The sequence below is a fragment of the Molossus molossus genome, unplaced genomic scaffold (genome assembly GCF_014108415.1).
Source record: "Molossus molossus isolate mMolMol1 unplaced genomic scaffold, mMolMol1.p scaffold_m16_p_1, whole genome shotgun sequence".
Lineage (NCBI taxonomy): Eukaryota > Metazoa > Chordata > Mammalia > Chiroptera > Molossidae > Molossus > Molossus molossus.
In genome coordinates, this window is record NW_023425344.1 from 202221210 (window position 1) to 202239509 (window position 18300).

The window sequence follows — 18300 nt, forward strand, 5'->3', positions numbered from 1 at the left end:
GAAGGGCATGGGCAGGAGCCTGGCCAGATCACCTTTCCCAGCACCCCTCTTGGTGAATTAGAAGGGAACTGGGTGGTCAGGTTGAAGCTGCACACACTGGCCCCCTGAAGCAGTAAGGTACCTGTGCTGCAAGTGGCTAAACACTGACCCCTCGGCAGGGTCAGTCAAGCCCCACCCCCAAGCAGTCAGTGAGAGCTGCTCCCTGGGAAGTGTAGTCTGGAAGTGAGTCGAGGAGCGATCAATCACAAGGCCACTAGGCCCAACCCTGCATGGGCTCACTTTCTCAGAGTTCATGGGGAAGGGCTGCTCAGCCAGAGAAATTTGATTATGAACCAATCCCCTGGGAGTTGGGCAGATGCTGATCCAAGAGTAAATCCAGTCCAGGCCTGAGGTGGCCAAAAGGAGCTGTACTGGGCCAGCCAGGGGATCAAGGAAAGCTTTTTGTCCTGATTCTAAATAATGCCTTCTCCTCTCCCAATCCCCATAGCCTCTTTACTGACAGATTCTGGAGGGGTTGGGAGAGGGGCAGTTGGTGCATCTTACCCAACCCCACACACCACTGCCCTGACTGTTGATGCCTCCAAGATCACTCCGGAACCATCCACCAGCCTCTGATTTACTATTTTGAACCAAACACCTTTTCGAAAAACAGAACCCTATTCATTTGGATCAGTTGTTTTACTCAAGAAACAGGGGCTGTCACACACACTAGAGATCAGGTATCTGGAAAAGCTGGGTATCTTCAGAAGAGATTGGAAAAAAAGAAAAGAGAAAGCCCATCCTTTCTGAGTGAGGTCAGCCAGCCCAGCTGGAGAAGGCAGCAGGCTGTGGGGGGTTGCCGAAAGACCACTTGGACAGCTTACCAGACCCTGGGCCAGGCCATTGTATAAGTTTCTCAGTATTGGAAAGAAAGAAAGAAAGAAAAAATTGGGACATGTATTTAGCTTTGCTCAGGAGCCCAGAACATGCTCACAGCTCCAGGAATCTCTGCCCTTTTCTGAGAGTGGAAAATATGATCCATGAAAACAAACTTGACCATGGAGTGTGTGTCAAATTCCCCAACCCTGTCACTTAGAGGGGGCAGTGGCTCATGATACCTTGTGATCACTTTCCAGAGTCCCCTATGTCTCCCTGAGCAGCTGGCTCACTTTAATGGTTAAAAGACAGTGGTCTCAAAATCAAGTACAAAATGTTCATTTATTGACATCTGCTCTGGGCTGCACTGGGCTTCTAGCAAGAACAAAGCAAATGTAAAGAGAAACATGCTAATGTAATTAGCAACCTGGTGTAGTTGTGGATATGAGATGAGACTTGGTGGAGAACTATGATTACCCTATATTCAATAGCTTCACATGAAATGTGCACTAGCGTTCCAGAGCCAGTAAAGAAATAACTTATTTACATTTCAAATAAAAATATTGGAGTTTATTATTTTATTTCACCACCATTTAAATGTATGAACTGTGATGAAGACCTTGCTTACGTCCTGTGGAGCAAGACCAGGAAATATGCTTTATATTGGTTAGTTGATCTTCAACTTTAGATTATCATTATCATAAAGGTGGGCAAAACCATGCAAAAAGAAAAGGAAGGGCATTTCCATTGATGGCACTAAATGAAGAACAGTCAAAGCCACAGTTTGCCAATGGCCAATTTCTGGTGTTTCTTTTAAAGAACAGATCAAAGAGGCTTTGTTTTGCCATTTGGGGGGGCTAAGTGCCAAACAGTATCACGAGACAAAGACAGTAAGTAAAGTCATGAAGAAACAAACAAGCGAATTGCACCAGAACAGATGTGCTTAAATTAACCGAGTGACAGTTTGTGCGTCAGTCTCACAATGGCTGTCACGTGAGGTGGTGGGAGAAGAGAGGTACCACAAGACTTAGTTGTTCAGAGGCTGCTGAGCAACCCTAGGAAACCTCAGAGAGGTCATCCCTCCAGGCCTGCGCTGGCCACCCCTACTTGCCCGCTGCTGCCTCCTGGGGGGCACTCTTCCTCTGACAGTGCTGGGGGCAGAGGACCGGACTGGGGTACTTTGGAGATACTGGAAGGCACTCTGGCGACCCACCTGCCTCTCTATGCAGTTAAAGGTGAGGGCCACTCCCACGTTGCTCTTCATGATTCTGGAGGTGCCATCAGATGTGCCATCAAAGCACCGGCCAAGTGCAATCTCCTTGGCCACGCGAGGGTCCTGGTCAGTGACAGTGTAGATTCCATAGTTGTGGCCCAGTGGATCCAGGGGCGCCAGCATGGTGTACTCACTGGTGTCGTTGTTGACTGCCATTGGTAGGTGGTTGACCAGGTACTCATGCAGCATGGAGTTTACACTGGCTCGATGGCAGCTGCCTTGGGGGATTATCTTCACTAGTGTGCGGTCCACACGATCCTGGTCATAGAGCATCCCACTGCACTTGAACTCCAAACAAGCAGATGAGACATTGGTCTGGTCCCTATCCCGTGTGCTTTTCACATCCCGGATTCCATACAACTTCCCCACAGTCTGCCGGTGGGTGCCCCCCATGTTGCGGGATCGCACATTCACCTCTATTGGCCCCACAATCTTCACTTTAATGTAGCAGGCCCTAAACTCCATTGGCTTGGGCCACCATGCCAAGTAGTCTTCAGTCCAGCTCATGGGGTCATCCTCATTGAAGGGGACAGTGTTATAGTCATACCGATCCCCCTCAATCTGGTAAAACCGGAAGTGGGCTGCACTGGGCGGTGCCTCTTCGCATGCCCGGAGGTTCTCAAAGGCATAGATGGGCCCATTGCTCTCCTCAGCTGAGTTGGGCCTTGGCTTGGCCATGCTGATCTGGAAAGCTGTCTTCTTAACCCGTGGGTCCTCGTGGTCTGTCCGACGGTACTTAAGTTTGTTGAGGTAGGGCTGAGGGACACCAATTGCATTTGGGTTGAATTTAGGAGAAGAAGCCACTGCTTCCAGTTCTTCCCCAGCCAGGCTTGCCAAGACATAGGCAGAATAGGCATCAGGGGACTGGTCATCGCAGAAAGCAGGCAGACAGGCCCCATTGGGGCCCGTGATGACACTGTCAAAGCGGCCCCAGGCCCTGGGGTTGGATGAGAAGCCAGTCCTGGGCTCCAGGTTGATCACAGACACCACGACCCCCTGGATCTGCTCACTGGGCAAGAACCTCTCACTCCTGTAGGCCCTCACCTTGATAAAGCACCTCCTGCTTTCAGGGACATCCAGGTTAAAAAGCCTCCTCTCTCGGATCTCCATGTTGCCCACTAGGAAGGTTCTCTCTTCCCTTTTGTTCCGCCTTTGGCTTTCAAATTTGAAGTCACCTTCCTCTTCCCACAGCCCTGTGTCTGGGTTGAGCGACCAGAGTTTCATCGTGGGCACATGCTCTGGCATCTTGACCTGGGTCGAGTCAAGATGAACCTTCACCTTACCGACATTAAGCGACTCAGAGGTGGCCTCATCTCTGAAGTCCACAGAAAACATGCCATATGTCCGAAGTGGGAAGGTGTCTCCATCATCATTGATGAAGTTCAGGTCACTCTGGGTTGCTGTGGCTGTGGAAATATTGCGGGGATCCAAGAAGGTCACACTGGCCTTTACTTTTCCTGTGTAGGGCTCCCCATTCTGTTTGTAGAAACTCTTGGATGGGATCTCCAGCTCAGCCACAGGGTCTTCACCATCCACCTCCCCCAGGGGGATAATGTTGGTCTCTGTGGCCTCCAAGGTGATGGGCTCTTTCCTCCGAAGCATCTTGATCTCATGAAACACTGCACTTCCCTTCTTGTTGAAGGGCAGCACTTTGGTGGTGTTGACGAACTTCTGCAGCCTGTCCACAAATGTGAGCACCAGCCTCTCAGTGTCCTGGGGGATGTGGAGGGTGAAAGTGCCCTTGTAGCCAGTCATGCTCACACGGTTTCTCCCCATGTACACGTGGCCAAAGCGCATGGGTTCCCCATTGTCAGCAGCACTGACACGGCCCCGCACAATACTCCGGGTCTCTGTACACCGCTGGCAGTTACACTCCTTAGCCACCTTGGTGGGCAGTGTGTACCCACTGCACTGGATCTCCCTCTCCTCTGTTTTGGAGATGCCACAGCAGTTCTCCACAGCATCCCGGCACCTGACCCCATTATCCTGCTGCCCTGCACAGGTCTTGACAGGGCAACGGCCCACATCATAGTAGAAGGAGTTGGTGGCATTCTGGAAGCAATCATGAGGCAACCGGATAAGGTAGCTCTCAGGGGTTGGGTTGCATGGAGTTTCATCAGGGTCTGAGGAGGAAAATGGTGTGGCTATTAAATGTAAGTTCACGCCCTATACAAAAGGCACCTCAACCTCACCTCTCTGCAGTGCTTTATGGTTTTCAAAGTACTTGCATATTCATTATCCGATTCTCACTGAACTCCTCTGAGTTGTTGCTAATCCCATTTTATACATAACAGAGTTGGTTGCTGAGACCACTAGAGTAATGGCTCTCAATGGAGGTGTCTTGAAAATCTACAAGGGTCCGCCTGGCCGGTGTGGCTCACTGGTTGAGTGTCAGTCTATGCACCAAGAGGTCGCTGGTTTGAGTCTCAGTCAGGGCACGTGCCCAGTTTGTGGGCCTGATCTCCAGTGGGGGGCATGCAGGAGGTGGCCAATGGATGTTCTCTCTCATCAATGTTTCTAACTCTCTATCCTTCTCCCTTCCTCTCTCTCTAAAATCAATAAAGAAAAAAAATTTTTTAAGAAAATCTGTGAGGGTGTGTTGAGTTACCACCCAAACTGGGAGTGCTACTGGCATATAGTGGGTGGAGGCATTGCTGCCCTGTGACCTGCAAAACTGGCACTTTACTGCATAAAGAATTTTTCTGGTCCTGGCTGGTTTGGCTCAGCAGTTAGAGCATTGTCCCAAGGACCAAAGAGTAGTGGGTTTGATTCCAGTCAAGGGCACGTACCTCGGTTGCAGTTCATCCCCGGTCCTGGTCGGGGTTGTATGGGAGGCAACAAATCAATGTGTCTCTCACATCAATGTCTCTCTCTCTCTCTCTCTCTCCTCTGTTTCACTCTAAAGATAAATGGGAAAATATCCAAAGGTGAGGATTTAAAAAAAAGAAAAAAGAAATTTTCTGTATCCTGCATGACTTTCACATATCCTCACCAGACATTTGTGTAGGTGGAAAACCTATTTAAAATGATCACAGCTGCCCAGCCAATGTGGCTCAGTGGTTGAGCGTCGACCCATGCACCAAGAGGTTGCTGGTTCAACTCCTGGTCAGGGCACATGCCCAGGTTATGGGACAAATTCCTAGTTGGGGACATGCAGGAGGCAGCCAATCGATGTTCTATCTCATCAATGTTTCTATCTCTCCCTCTCTCTCTAAAAATATCAATAAAGAAAAATATTTTTTAAAATAAAATGATCAGAGCCTAGTATTTTTTTACATGGCTTTACCATACATTGAATTTTTTCAAAAATGCAACTACCATAAAAATCAAGTGAAGATTGTACTTTGTTTAGCTTGGAAAAATACCAAGAATTGTTCCTTGTTTCAGAAAAATCATATATCTATAGCCTTACCCAAGGAATGTGAACCACCAAAATGATATCCCTGCATCCACCAGTATTTGCAGTTGACACATTCATGGTGTCTGGATTCAAGTGCCAGTATCTGACCCCTTGGTTGGCATTCTGGTATAATTATGCCAAAGCCTTTATATATCAAAATGCATACTATTTTGAATTAAAATACTTTTCTTTTTATTTGTCCTTTATGGTATAGTTTGGCAGTATGCATATATACTTGGCAATTATATGTAATTAACTTATTATCTATAAATGTAACTTTAGTATAGAAAAATATTTTGTAAAAAAAATTTTTTTTTATCCTTACCCAAGGACATTTTTCCATTTTTGGTTCAGATAGAGTGGGAGGGAGAGAGAGAGAAACATCGATGTGAAAGGGACACATCGAGTGTCTGCCACCCACACAACCCAACCAGGGCCGGGGACAAACTGCAACCAAGGTACATGCCCTTAGCGGGAACCGAACCTGGGTCTCTATGAACCACAGGCTGACGCTCTAACCGCTGAGCCAAACCAGCCAGGGCGTATTTTGTAAATTTTTAAAAAGTTATTATCTTTTTAATCCTCACCTGAGGATATTTTTCTATTTATTTTCAGATAGAGTGGAAAACATCAACATGAGAGAGACGCATCGACTAGTTGCCTCCTGCACGACCCCAACCAGGGCCGGGAACAAACTGCAACCAAGGTACTTGCCCTTGACCGGAATCGAACCCATGACTCGGTCCACGGGCCGATGCTCTGACTGCTGAGCAAAACTGACCAGGGTAATATTTTGTAAATTTAAAGTGTTAAAAATTTAAAGTATTAAAAATAACTGTGACAAATGGGGAGCGTTGGTGTTATGGGTTGGGAACCACAGCTGACGGGGTTCCACTATTGCCAAGATCCAACTGTCCTGTGTTTTGAGGTCTGTTGCTCAACTTTCTTGGAGTCTTAAAATATTCCAGAATCCTTCCAATAAATTGTCTCTTCTTCTGCCTTTTGTTTGGTTTTGTTTAGGCCAATTACTAAGCTATCCCCCTTGTCCCTGACTTTCCAAGTACAGGTTCCTGATTGATTTTGGCCTCAAGTCTTTCCCCCTCCAGCTCACTTCTTTAAGCCAGCTCTAATCAGGTCACCATTTCCTGCAAAGCCCTCTCAGCTTCCCAATTCTATACCTTTGCTCACGCCGGCCCCTTGGTCAGGAACTCCCCCGCCTCCATACACACGACCTCTGGCCATTCTTTAGGACCAGGGCTTTATAACTTTGGCTGCAAATTAGAATCACCTCTGGGGGAGCTGTTAATCTGTGCATACCCAGGCCATACCCCAAGCCAATGAAATAAAACTCTCTGGAGGTAAGAATAAGGCATCAGGTTTTTTTAAAGACCAACCAGGTGATTGCACTGGACAGCCAGCTGAAAACCACCATTTAAGCCCCAGTTGAAGTGCTGTTCTCTCAAGCAGCCGCCCATGGTCACTCCTATCTGAAAGGTCTCTGCCTCTCATCTATAGAGTCCACGGCCTCTTATCTCACGTTTTAGCTGCATTTATCTATCTTTACTCATTTCTTATTTACAATTCTTTACTGCTCCTGGGTGGCAGCTCCATGAGGGTAGGATTGGGGTCTGTGACATCTCTGTGTCCCAGAGGGCATAGCACTGTACACAGCACAGAAAAGCTGTTTTTTTACTGCCCAGTTATGCCCATTGGGGTGCTCCCCAGTCCTGCAGTAGGGGATTCCCCAGGGATCCTGACAGGTTTACCTATGACAATCAGCTGGGCGACGTGGGACTTCACAGCTCCAGCGTCACTCTGGGCCTTGCAGAAGTAGTCCCCAGCCTGGTTCCCCTGCACATGCTTCAGCATCAGCTTGCTCTCGTGCTTGTAGAGGGAGGGGTCCAGCAGCGTGTTGTTGTGATACCTGCAAGAGATGGAGAGGTGGGGCCTGAAGGGGCAGTGCCGGGAGCAAACAGCCAGAGAGACAGATGGTGGATGGGTCCCTGAAGATGCCAATACCACATTGTTCTTGCATCCAAGAACACTGACTGGCCTGGAAATCAAGGGATTTGATTAAGTCTCAGCCCCACCACTCACTGGCTATGGATCCTTGAACAAATCATCTCACCTCTCTTCATTTCAGCTTCCTGATCAATAAAATGGGAGCAGTGATTCCTAGCTGACATCACAGAATCGTTGGGAGAGTCAAACAAGTAATGGCGGTAAAATGTTTGTGAAGGTTAAAGGACTCACAGCCACTGGAGACTCTGATCTTGATAACCTTTGTCGGGAAGCAGGGCTGAGGATATGCAAAGGCAAGACCCAGAGATCAGAGCTGCTCTGTGGGGACCCCAGCTTTGAGAGAACCACAACAGGGCTTGCTCGTCATCTGGGTGGACTCCACCTTGCTGGCCTCCACTTATAAGTGCCAACTTCCCAGGCTCTGTGCTAGGGCCTTACTTGTAACTTTATTAGTTATTGTCATGATTAATAAGACTAGACCGAATGCAAGAAAGCTCTGGTTGCCCGGAGGAGAATCGGGCGGGGTAGCTGGCAGAACACTCACCAGAAATACTTGTCTGGGCTGGGTTTCCCCGTGGCCTTACAGCACAGGGCCACACTCTGCCCAGCTCTCCGTGCTTTCGTCTCAGGGTTCTTCACAATGTATGGGGTCTCTGGGATGGAGACAAGAAATGGTGTTTTGAGTTTTCCTTTGTGACAGATTCTCCAGAGCCTTGCTCCCTTGGGTTCTTTGACAAGTGTTAAAATTGTGTGACTTCACACACACCCCACCCCACACACCACCTGCCCCTCTCTAATGGCCATAATTAGGGTACTGATCCAGAATGGAGTCCATCTCTTCTACCTCCTCAGACTAGGACCTGCTCCCCTGGCCCCTCAAGCAGCATATAGGTGAGGCAATGGAGAACCAAGGGGATCTTGTGCCAGCCAAGATTCCCAAGCACTGCCATTGGGACAGTGTTGGCTGACTGACTGATTGATTGATTGATTGATTGATTGATTGATTGATTTAAATCCTCACCCAAGTATATTTTTCAGAGTCCAGAGTGCTAACCATTACACTATGGAACCAGATATTTTTCTATTTATCTTCAGACAGAGTGGGAGGGAGGGAGAGAGACACAGGGTGAGAGAGAGAGAAACATCAACGTGAGAGGGACACATCAACTGGCTGCCTCCCGCACAACCCCGACCAGGGCCAGGGACAAACCACAACCAAGGTACGTGCCCTTGATCAGAATTGAACCCATGACTCTTTGGTCCGTGGGCTGATGATGCTCTAATCCCTAAGCCAAACTGGCCAGGGCCAGAGTTGGCTGTTTTAAATAGCGCAATATTCCTGTTCTTCTGCCTTCAGCAGAATTTTCTGGCCATTCTGTGTCATTTCTGAATCCCCTTAGCTTGTCTCTCTCTTTCTGACCTCCAAACCTCACACTGTATTGTAATGACTATCCTTAATAAGGTGTCCCAGGGAAGAACTCATTTGAGGGAACAAGCCATGCCAATATCTAGGGGAAGAACACTCCAAGCAGAGTATGTAGCAAGTGCAAAGGCCCTGAGGCAGAGTGCACCTATGTGTTTGAGGAACAGATAGGAGGACATTGTGGCTGGGGTAGAAAGACTTCGGTGGAGGCAGAGGGGAGAATAATAGAAGAGGAGAGCAGAGAAGTAACGGTTGGGGGCAGATGATATTGGACCTTGTGAGTCATGGTAAGGATTTTGAGTTTTACTCTGAGCAAACTGAGAAACCAGCTCTGAGCACTGTAATCCCTTTATTTTAAAGTCCAGCCCTACCTCAGAGAACATAAGTACCTGCCCTCACGAACTCCGCATTGATGGTGGCTGACTTCAGGTTAGTCTTGGGCATTGTGAGCTTGATGGGAGCAAACTTGGCCTTTGTGATCTTCAGGATGCTTCTGCCATCTGGGCACAAGCCAGGGACTCGGAATCTCCCACTACTGTCCGTCCGAGTCAGTGGCTTCAGTGTCTTGGTCATCAGGTAGACAGTGGCCCCTGAGGCGGGAGCACCCCCAGGAAGGGAGACAGCCCCATGCAGCACGAAGTCTTGGCACATGCAGGCGTCACAGTCAGCATTCACCTGGCCCATGATGCAGGTCAGGTCACAGGCTGTGGAGGAAGGGGCCACACCAGGAGGGTCATACAGATTCTGGACCTCCTTCAGCCACATCTCAGCCTGTAGACTCACAGGAGGAGCCTGCTTCTCCTCCTCCTTAGGCCTTTGTTACCCTTCCCTATTAGCCTGCAGGACTGATTCCATCCTTCAAGACTCAGCTCAGACCAACCTCTCTAGGAAGTCCTCTTTGATTCCCCTAAACTATGATAATGGATCCTGCTCTGTGCTCCCACATTACCCTCTATATCCCCTATCAGAGCACACAATAGATGCTCAGTTAATACTTGATAAATGAATGAATGAATCCAACTCAGTCTGACCCTCTAACCTATTCTAGGCTACTTCAGCCTCCACCCCATGCACGGTCCAGTACCAGGAACAAGAGTGATACCTGTGCAGGCCTGGTCCATGCAGAGCCGGCCCTCCTCAGTGGCCTCACTGCATAGTGACACTGTCTCCGCCATGCAGGTGCGGGTTCGGGTCTGGACCCCAGTGTGACCACAGGCAGCAGAACACTTGCTCCAGGGAGACCACGAGCTCCAGATGCGGTCTGTGTCTCGGCGCAAGGATCCTGAAAAGCAGGATCAGCAGACAAGCTGACTTCCCTCCTGAGGGGACTCTGTCAGGAAATTTGGCCTGAGGCCGGTTTTCTCAGAGAGCAGGGCCTCCATTTACATTACAGATGTCACTGATATTCATATTTACTGCAATGATTTTTCCAACAGAAGGAAGTCAAGAGTCTTAAGGAAGTGGTGTCTCTAATTTGCACAAGGTCACCATATGGGCTAGGAGAGGCTGGGAGAGGGACTTTGTGGCCAAGCACTGGGACTTTGATATGCTGCCCCACACTGTGCAGGGTTAGCACCAATGTCCCTCTCCACCAGTGTAGAAACAGCCACCAGGGCCTAAAGCTTCCATGATTCAGACATCAACCCCCGTTCTGCCTACCCTCCTCACTTCTGGTCTGAGGCCTGTGTGCAAGAATGGGGGCCTCAGACCTTGCCCAGGAGAACTTGCCCAGCCTGAGCTCCAACTCCAGATGACCCCCACTGCCACCTGGGCCTGCAGGGTTGGGCTGTGTTCACAGGCTGCACCCCAAGAGGGGAAGGTGTCCATTCACAAAGTGGGCAGGCCTGCAGCTGGCTCTGTATTTTCCAGTGTTGGGAGGGAGCACATAAAAAGCATAAACTTTGGGACTCTGCAAACACAGACATGGGTTCAAACCCCAGCTCTCCACTTACAGCCGTGTAATCCTGAGACGTTACTTAGCCTCTCTGAACCTGGAGTAACTTGTCAACTTAGAGATTCCTCACAGGTCAGTTGTAAAGTTTGGCTGGTTTGGCTCAGCGGTTAGAGCATCAGCCTGTGGTCCCGAGAGACCTGGGTTTGGTTCCCACAAAGGGCATGTACCTCGGTTGCAGTTTGTCCCCAGCCCTGGTTGGGTCGTGCGGATGGCAGCCACTCGATGTGTCCCTTTCACATCAATGTTTCTCTCTCTCTTCCTCTCTTTCCCTCCCACTCTATCTGAACAAAAAAATGGAAAAATGTCCTCGGGTGAGGATAAAAAAATAATAATAAAGTTTGGATGATGTAGATAACTAGCGCAGTGTCTGGCACATAGGAACTAAATGGAAACTAACACTTAGTGAATATTCATCTGGGTTAAGCCCTCTATATCATTATCTTATTTAATCCTCAACAACAACAACAACAACAAAACCTATGAAGATTTACTAATATTACCCCTGTTCTACATGTGAGGAACCTGAAGCTCAGAGATTTTCAGAAAATTTGCCGAAGAAATACAGTTCAGCTGGCAGGCCCAGGGTCGGGACCGAGCAGCCCAGCTCTGAGTCTGTGGTCTTCACCACCATGCCACACACGCCCAGTGAAGTGGACTGAATGAAGAACACCCAGAAACACAGAACACTGGTGGGAAGATGATGGCTCTCATGACACAAGTGGGTTAGTATTACTAGGGGGTCGAAGCGTGTGTGTGATATCCAGAGTTCCCGTGGCCAGAGGCAGGTAGGGGATGGGGGCCGTTCAGGCTCACCTGGTGGGCAGAGGAAGCGCACGGTGTAATTGGAGCAGTTCCGGCCGGGCCGCTGCTCCCTGTTGAGGCACCAGAAACCCTCACGGGGATTGCCATGGACCACCTGGCCAGTGCTGCCTGCGGGTGTCCAGTCAGTGGTCCGAGCCTCCAGCCGCAGGGGCCGAGCACACACACGGTCCCCATAGTAGAAGTGAATGGCATCCAGCCGCTCGAAGTCACCGTGCCCGCCTGGATGGTCAATGTTGAACCATGTTGTCCATTCACCAGAACCTGGGAGATAGAGCCAGGTGGGGGAGGAGCCAGGCCCTGGAGCCACAGGTGAGCTCCAGTTCCTTTTTCTTATTCAGCCCCTGGGAGTGATCCCTGATATCCTCGGGGATATACTCCCACCCAACCCCCTCCACTGGTCTCCGGCCCATCGCATCTGTCTCTCCAGCATCTCTCCAATCTCCTGTCTTCCTGCACCCCACCCCCTGCCAGGGGTTCCATTAAAGCCCTTAGCAGCCTGGCTATTCCATGTCAGAAGCCTCCTGCCTGGTCTCTCAACCTCAAGATTCCCTCTGACCCCACTCCCACCCCTCCCAACACTGCAGTCAGGGTGAGCTTTCTTCATGTGGGCTGATCACACATTCCCAGCTTTAACTCCCTTGACCAAGCATTAAGGGTACTATGAGCTGGCCCCTGCTGTCTCTCCATCCTCATCTCCCCCTCTCTCCCCGCCAGCCTATGCTCTGGCTCCAGCAAGCCCTAAAGCATTCCTGAAACATAGCAGGCAGCTTCATGATTCAGGACTGTCCTATATACTAGGTCCCTCTGCCTGGAAAAAGATGTAGACCAAATGCCATGTAAGAGTGGCTTTCTATGCAACCCTGACATCATGCCCAAGCTCAGTAAACACCCACCTCGTGACCCCTCCCAGTTCCAGCCACAACTCACTCTCCTGGGGATCTGCAGGCTTGGCAAAGTTGCTGACGGTCCTCTTCCCAGGTCGGACTCTTCTCACAGACTGGGTGAGCATCATCTGCCTCCCTGAGGAGACGTGAAGCCAGAACTGTTAGTTATCAGGCCCAGCAGGATTCTGCTACTAGCTTCTCAAGACGCAGGGAAGCAGTGTGATGAGGTAGATGGAGCATAAGCACAGGACATGTGTTCAAATCCCCACTCTGTCACTTACTAACTGTGCAACCTCATAAGAGCTTCTTTCCTCAAAATCTGTTTCCCCGTAAAATAGGGCTGTGTTAATAATCACTACATCACAGGGCCCTGAGGCATATTCAGGGCAATAATGAATGAAAAGGGAGCTGGCATTTAGTGCATGCTCAACAAATGGTCACTTTCCTTTTGCTCTTGTTCTAGACATGGATCTTTGGATGATGTGGGGCAGCCAGGAGGCAGGAGCTCCTACCCTAGGGTCTGGGTCTGTCTTTGCCAGAACCGAGCCTTGTTTTCCTCATCTGTAGGATGGAGATCTTAATTCCCACCTCACGGGGAGATCCAGTTAGCATGAGGAGTCCGTGAGATAAGATAAGTGAACATCTCTAAAGTATGCAAAGATTGAGAGCCTGAGATCCAGAGACTCCGCCACTTCCTAACTGTGTGACCTTGGGCCAGATGCTTAACGCATCTGACCTGTATTCAAACCCTCATCATAAATTGAGGATAATAATAGTTCCTGCCTCAGAGGATTGTGGGGATTAGATAAACTCGTTCATAAAATCCACTTAGAACAATGCCTAGCACATAGTGTTAGCCACTCCTGTCAGCGCAATGCCTGGACAATGGTGTCCATTTCCCTTCCCTTGGCAACATTGGCTTTAAGAGTCCACCCTCCCTCTCAAGGACTTCTTTGGCCTAGTTGGGGCAGTCGTCCTCAATTTTCTGACCCCACAGTGGTGGGGTCTGCCTGAGGATGGGTACAAGGCAGCTTCCAGCCCCACCCCACCTGAGGCTGGGTTGGGGTTCCAGAATGGGAAGGAGAAAGGAGAGCAGAGGGCTGCAAACGCTTTGAAAGGCAATGAATTCTCATGTGAGGAGTCAAATCAGAATTCCCTATGCCGCTTAATTGGGGTGATAGGAGCTCTTTTAATCAAACCACTCTGATTTCCCCTCAGATGGTTGAATTAATCATCTACACAAGCAACAGCTGTCGGGGTGCAAAGAGCAAGGCAGGAGGTGGGCACACACAGGATTTGGCAAGATGCTGAGCCAGCCTTTGTTCCTGCATCTGTGGTCCACAGCCTGCAGGGCATGAGGCTTTATAAAAGGGGTTTGAGCTTTTTTTTTTTTTTCCTTTACCTGAGTACGTGGTTAGAAATGAGGAGAGAAAGGGGAGATAGGAGAGAGTATACAGGGTAGTGCTGGGAGCTCTGATACTTAGATGCCTTGGAGAGTCCATTAAGCACATTCTCTCTACCTATGCCTTCAAGAACTCAGTGTCACCAGAAGGTGGAGTTAGAGAACAAGGAGACTAGAAGAGGCTCTGTCTGTGAAATCGGACTGCAGGATCTAACTGAAATTGAGCTTTAAGCCAAAAGAATTTTCATGAAACTAAAACCAGATCAAACCCTAAACCTGCTTCTGAGAAAGTGATCCCTTGTGATTTCCTTTGCTTTGGCTGCTAGGAAGCTCAGAGCTAAATTTATCTCTCAGGGGTGGTAACTCTCTTATCTTTTCTCCTCCCTCTGAATGACAGCTCATTCTTCTCCTCCCTTAAAAGATTCTGTTTTGTGCGTTTTAATATTGGGAACAATCTCAAATTCTTTGGGGAAACAAGCAGGGTATAAATTTTGAATACATCTATAAAACAGCCTCAGGTCTTAAGGCAGATGTATAGTTGAATCCCAAACCAGACATGACTTCACTATGTCAAGTTGGGGATTTGAGAGACAGCAGATACTTAGCCTGTACCCAACACAGAGGTGACCTCCAGGACCAGGAAGAACACCCAGGCCTTGGTCCCCACCATCTTCCCCCAAGGCCCTGTGGGGAACATGACAGAAGATGGGTGAAGGTTTTTCAGTCAGGTCGTCCTTGGAACTCAGTCTCCTAGGAAGCTTCTCAGATCCAATGACCTACAAAGAAACGGGTTCCACATTTCTGAGTCACCTCTTATGGCTGCAGCAGAATTATTTCTTGACCTTTCAAGGGTGGACAGAATAAAGTCTTGTGGAAGATGACACCTGCCAAAGTTGCAAATGCAGGCAGCTAGGGAGATGCAGAGGCTCAGACTCTGAGTTCAGATGAGGCAGACCTCGATTCACCCCCTGGGTCCAGGCGCCAGGGCCCCACATCGAGACGGAGCACAAGGGAGAGTAGGTTACTTGCCAGTGAGGAGGGGCCTGGGCTCAGTCCCAGCAACCTCTGGGTGATTCACTAATCACTTCCAAGACCTGGGTGTGGGGGCATGTTTTGCTACCCTTTAGTGAGGCACACACTCTTGCACAAAGGGGCTATATACTAAGGCCGTGAAGCCCCAGCCCCAACTACAGTGGCCTCTCACAGGGCAGGCAAGCTGGAGGGCAAGATGCTTCAGATACACCACCTCCATGAACACATTCCCAGATGTACACAGGATGCAGCTGGAACACATTTCTGGCCTGTCTGTTTGGAGTCTGGCTGGGAGTTACACAGCCAGGAGCCCACCGAAGGAGAGAGGAGGGCTACACTGGGAGTCCAGGGCTCCCCAGTAACTGCTACCTGTGGGTTAGAGGCTGCAGGAGCAGGAAGAGGAAAGCAGCCTAGCATTAGGGAAAAGGGCCCATGGGGCATGACCCAAGCTCTTGTGCTCTCTCCTCAGAACTCTGGTCAACCCAGGATCTGACCAGTTCCTAGAAATTCAAAGGTGGTTCCCCTTAACCGACAAAGTCCAGGGTATAGTGGGAGGAGGGGAGAGTTCTGCTTTCTGGAAAAAAGATTCAAAAGTACTCCGCTGTCCCAGGGGAAGAACAGACCAATCCCACATTGCAGACCATCTACCTCTAAGCCTGCTATCCCCCCGCCAGCGATGTCTCAGCCCAGGGAACCGAGGCCCGGGCGTCCCCGAGGTCTCCAGCTATTGTGTGTCTTACCCCAAGCTCCAGGCTCTGAGCAGAGAGCAGAGCTTCCGTGGACCTGCACGGCATTCAGTCTGAGGCTGCTCCGGGACTGTCTGGGAGGCCAAGGTGGCCTGAGGCATCTTGTGGAAAAACCATTTCCCCTCTGGCAGCCCACGGAAGTTTCCTCAGCACATGCTCTGCTGGTCAGGCTCCCCATCCCACACTCCTCAGAACTCTCGGACAAAGCGGACGGCTGACCAGAGGAGAGTAGGGTGCCCAGAACTGCAAAGCTCCTGCCTGGGGTCATTTGAGAGCCCCTGACCTCAGATGGGGGAAGGAGAGGACTTTGGGCCAATGGGAAAAAAGAGAGAATTCCAAAGCAGAAAGGGGGGTCTTTTCTGGGGGAGCTGAGGGGTAGTCAGGGGAGGGCAGGAATAGCTGAGCCGGGCAGGGGGGTGCAGGGATGGGGTGAGGAGAAGGGGAGTGGAGCTCACCGTGTCCTGAGCGGGACTCCTCAGCTGGGGGTCCAAGCCTACAGCTCTGCAGCGGTCCAGCCTCTGGGCCTTATATAGCACAGCTGGTGGCTCAGCCTGTGGCAGTGCGCCACGGGAAGCGGCGAGAAACCAGATCTGAGCATAAGGAAGCTCAGCCTCTCTCTCCCCTCCCCACATTCCCGGCAGCTCCCAGAGGCTGGGATTTCACTTCCAGATCCTTAGGGGAAGATGCCGCAGGGCCTGGTGATAGGCCAAGTGGACAGCGGCCTGGGGCTCCACAGGCCAGAGCAGAGAGATGGGTGGGGAGCTGAGGTGGGCACTGAGAGCAGCCCTGGGAAGGGGCCAAGGGGTATTGCACATCTGGGCAGGATTTCATGGTTCAGGGGATGATGTGCGCTTGCCTAGGCGTTGCTTGCTGCTCGCCCACGTTCCCCTGGCCGTGGCCCACTCATGCAGAGAAAGGACTTGCTGGTTTTCTCACATACTCTTCGGCACACAGGCCTCCTGGATCTTTCAGCGGGAGGTGCCTGGTTGGAACTGACTACTCAGCTTCCCTGGCCTCTGTAGGTGCACTCAGAGAACCTCAGAAGGGACAAAGGACAAAGGAATTGTGGGGCACAGGATGTCATCTGGTTGAGAACAGCTCTTCTTTGACCCTACCTACTTCCATCTGAGTGCCTCTCTGTGCCCACTGGACCCCAGATCCCCTGCATGTGGACTCTCTGAGACTCTGTGCTGGTCGGTGTGCGCCTGGGTATAGGCACCCTCCAGCACATGAACAGCCAGTCTTACCCAGAGGCGGGGTAAGCAGCTATGTGTGCTTCAGGACTTCGCCCACCTCCCCCTCAGCAAGAGTTTGCCTGTGGGCTCAGGCAATGGTTCTACAATTTTAGCATTCGACAGACTCCCCTGGGAGGCTTCTTACAACACAGATTGCTGGGCCCCACCTCCAGAGTTTCTGATTCAGTAGGTCTGAGGTAAGGCCTGAGACTTTGCATTTCTAAAAGCTCCCAGGTGCTGCCCTGGCCGGTTTGGCTCAGCGGTTAGAGCATTGGTCTGCGAGAGACCCGGGTTCGGTTCCCGCTAAGGGCATGTACCTCGGTTGCAGTTTGTCCCCGGCCCTGGTTGGGTCGTGTGGGTGGCAGCCACTCGATGTGTCCCTTTCATGTCGATGTTTCTCTCTCTCTCTCCCTCCCACTCTATCTGAACAAAATATCAAAAAGTGTCCTTGGGTGAGGATTAAATAAATAAATAAATAAATAGATAGATAGATAGATAGATAAAAAATAAATAAATAAAAGCTCCCAGGTGCTGTTGATGCTGCTGGTTCATGGACCACAGAAGGATGGAGTCCCAGTTGGAAGCAGAAGATGGGGTGAGGTAGACACAAGCTGCCAGGGCCTGCCTCATGTCCCGGCTCATCCAGCCTAGACTGGTCTTCCTGCCACATGCTGGGGTCTGAAGATGGAGGCCTGGACCCTGTGGCCTTGCTCCCACACCAGTGTCAGCTCTCTCTCTCCACACACCCTCACTGAGCCCTATTTGGGGCAGACTCTAGGATGGGCACTGGGAGTTCCACAGGGTCCTTTCCTGTTTCCAAGTGGACCCGAGCTATGAGCTGCACATGGCTAGAATAGGGGAATCTGAGTCTCCCTTAACGCCGCCTCCAAGGACTCTTTGAGGAAGAGGCTGCTTCTCTCCTCAGCGAGAACGCTGGGATAAACAGACAGGCAGACTGGCAGACAGGCAGACAGGGCTTGGGAGGCGACCACAGATTGGACTGTCCAGGGCCTGACCTGGATGGGTCAGCTGAGCCATGAGTGGCCACCTGGGGCTTCTGCAGCCCAGGCTAGTCTGCAACAGCTCCAAGCCTCTGCCTGGAATACACTGGAAACCCATCAATCACCCCATCCCTGTCCAAGGATTGGGGGGTGCTTGGAGCCCAGTATAGCCAGGCCACCTGTGACCCAACTTATGGCCAGAGGTTCTGACGCTGCTGAGGGGAAAGAAGCTTGGGTACACTGGGAGGGGT

The 18300-nt window shown here is 50.5% G+C and overlaps 1 protein-coding gene across 1 annotated transcript; it reads right to left on the reverse strand.

The window, feature by feature from the left end:
- Positions 1 to 43: 43 nt before the first annotated feature.
- On the reverse strand, positions 44 to 16308 carry LOC118632807 (cartilage intermediate layer protein). The gene is made up of 9 exons (XM_036266052.1): positions 16269 to 16308; positions 14648 to 14811; positions 12677 to 12769; positions 11741 to 12010; positions 10076 to 10255; positions 9363 to 9677; positions 8095 to 8203; positions 7295 to 7452; positions 44 to 4251 (listed from the first exon to the last, which is right to left on the reverse strand). The coding sequence occupies exons 2-9, from the start codon at positions 14730 to 14732 to the stop codon at positions 1883 to 1885; spliced, it is 3579 nt and encodes a 1192-aa protein (XP_036121945.1). The 5' UTR covers positions 14733 to 14811; positions 16269 to 16308; the 3' UTR covers positions 44 to 1882.
- Positions 16309 to 18300: the final 1992 nt, after the last annotated feature.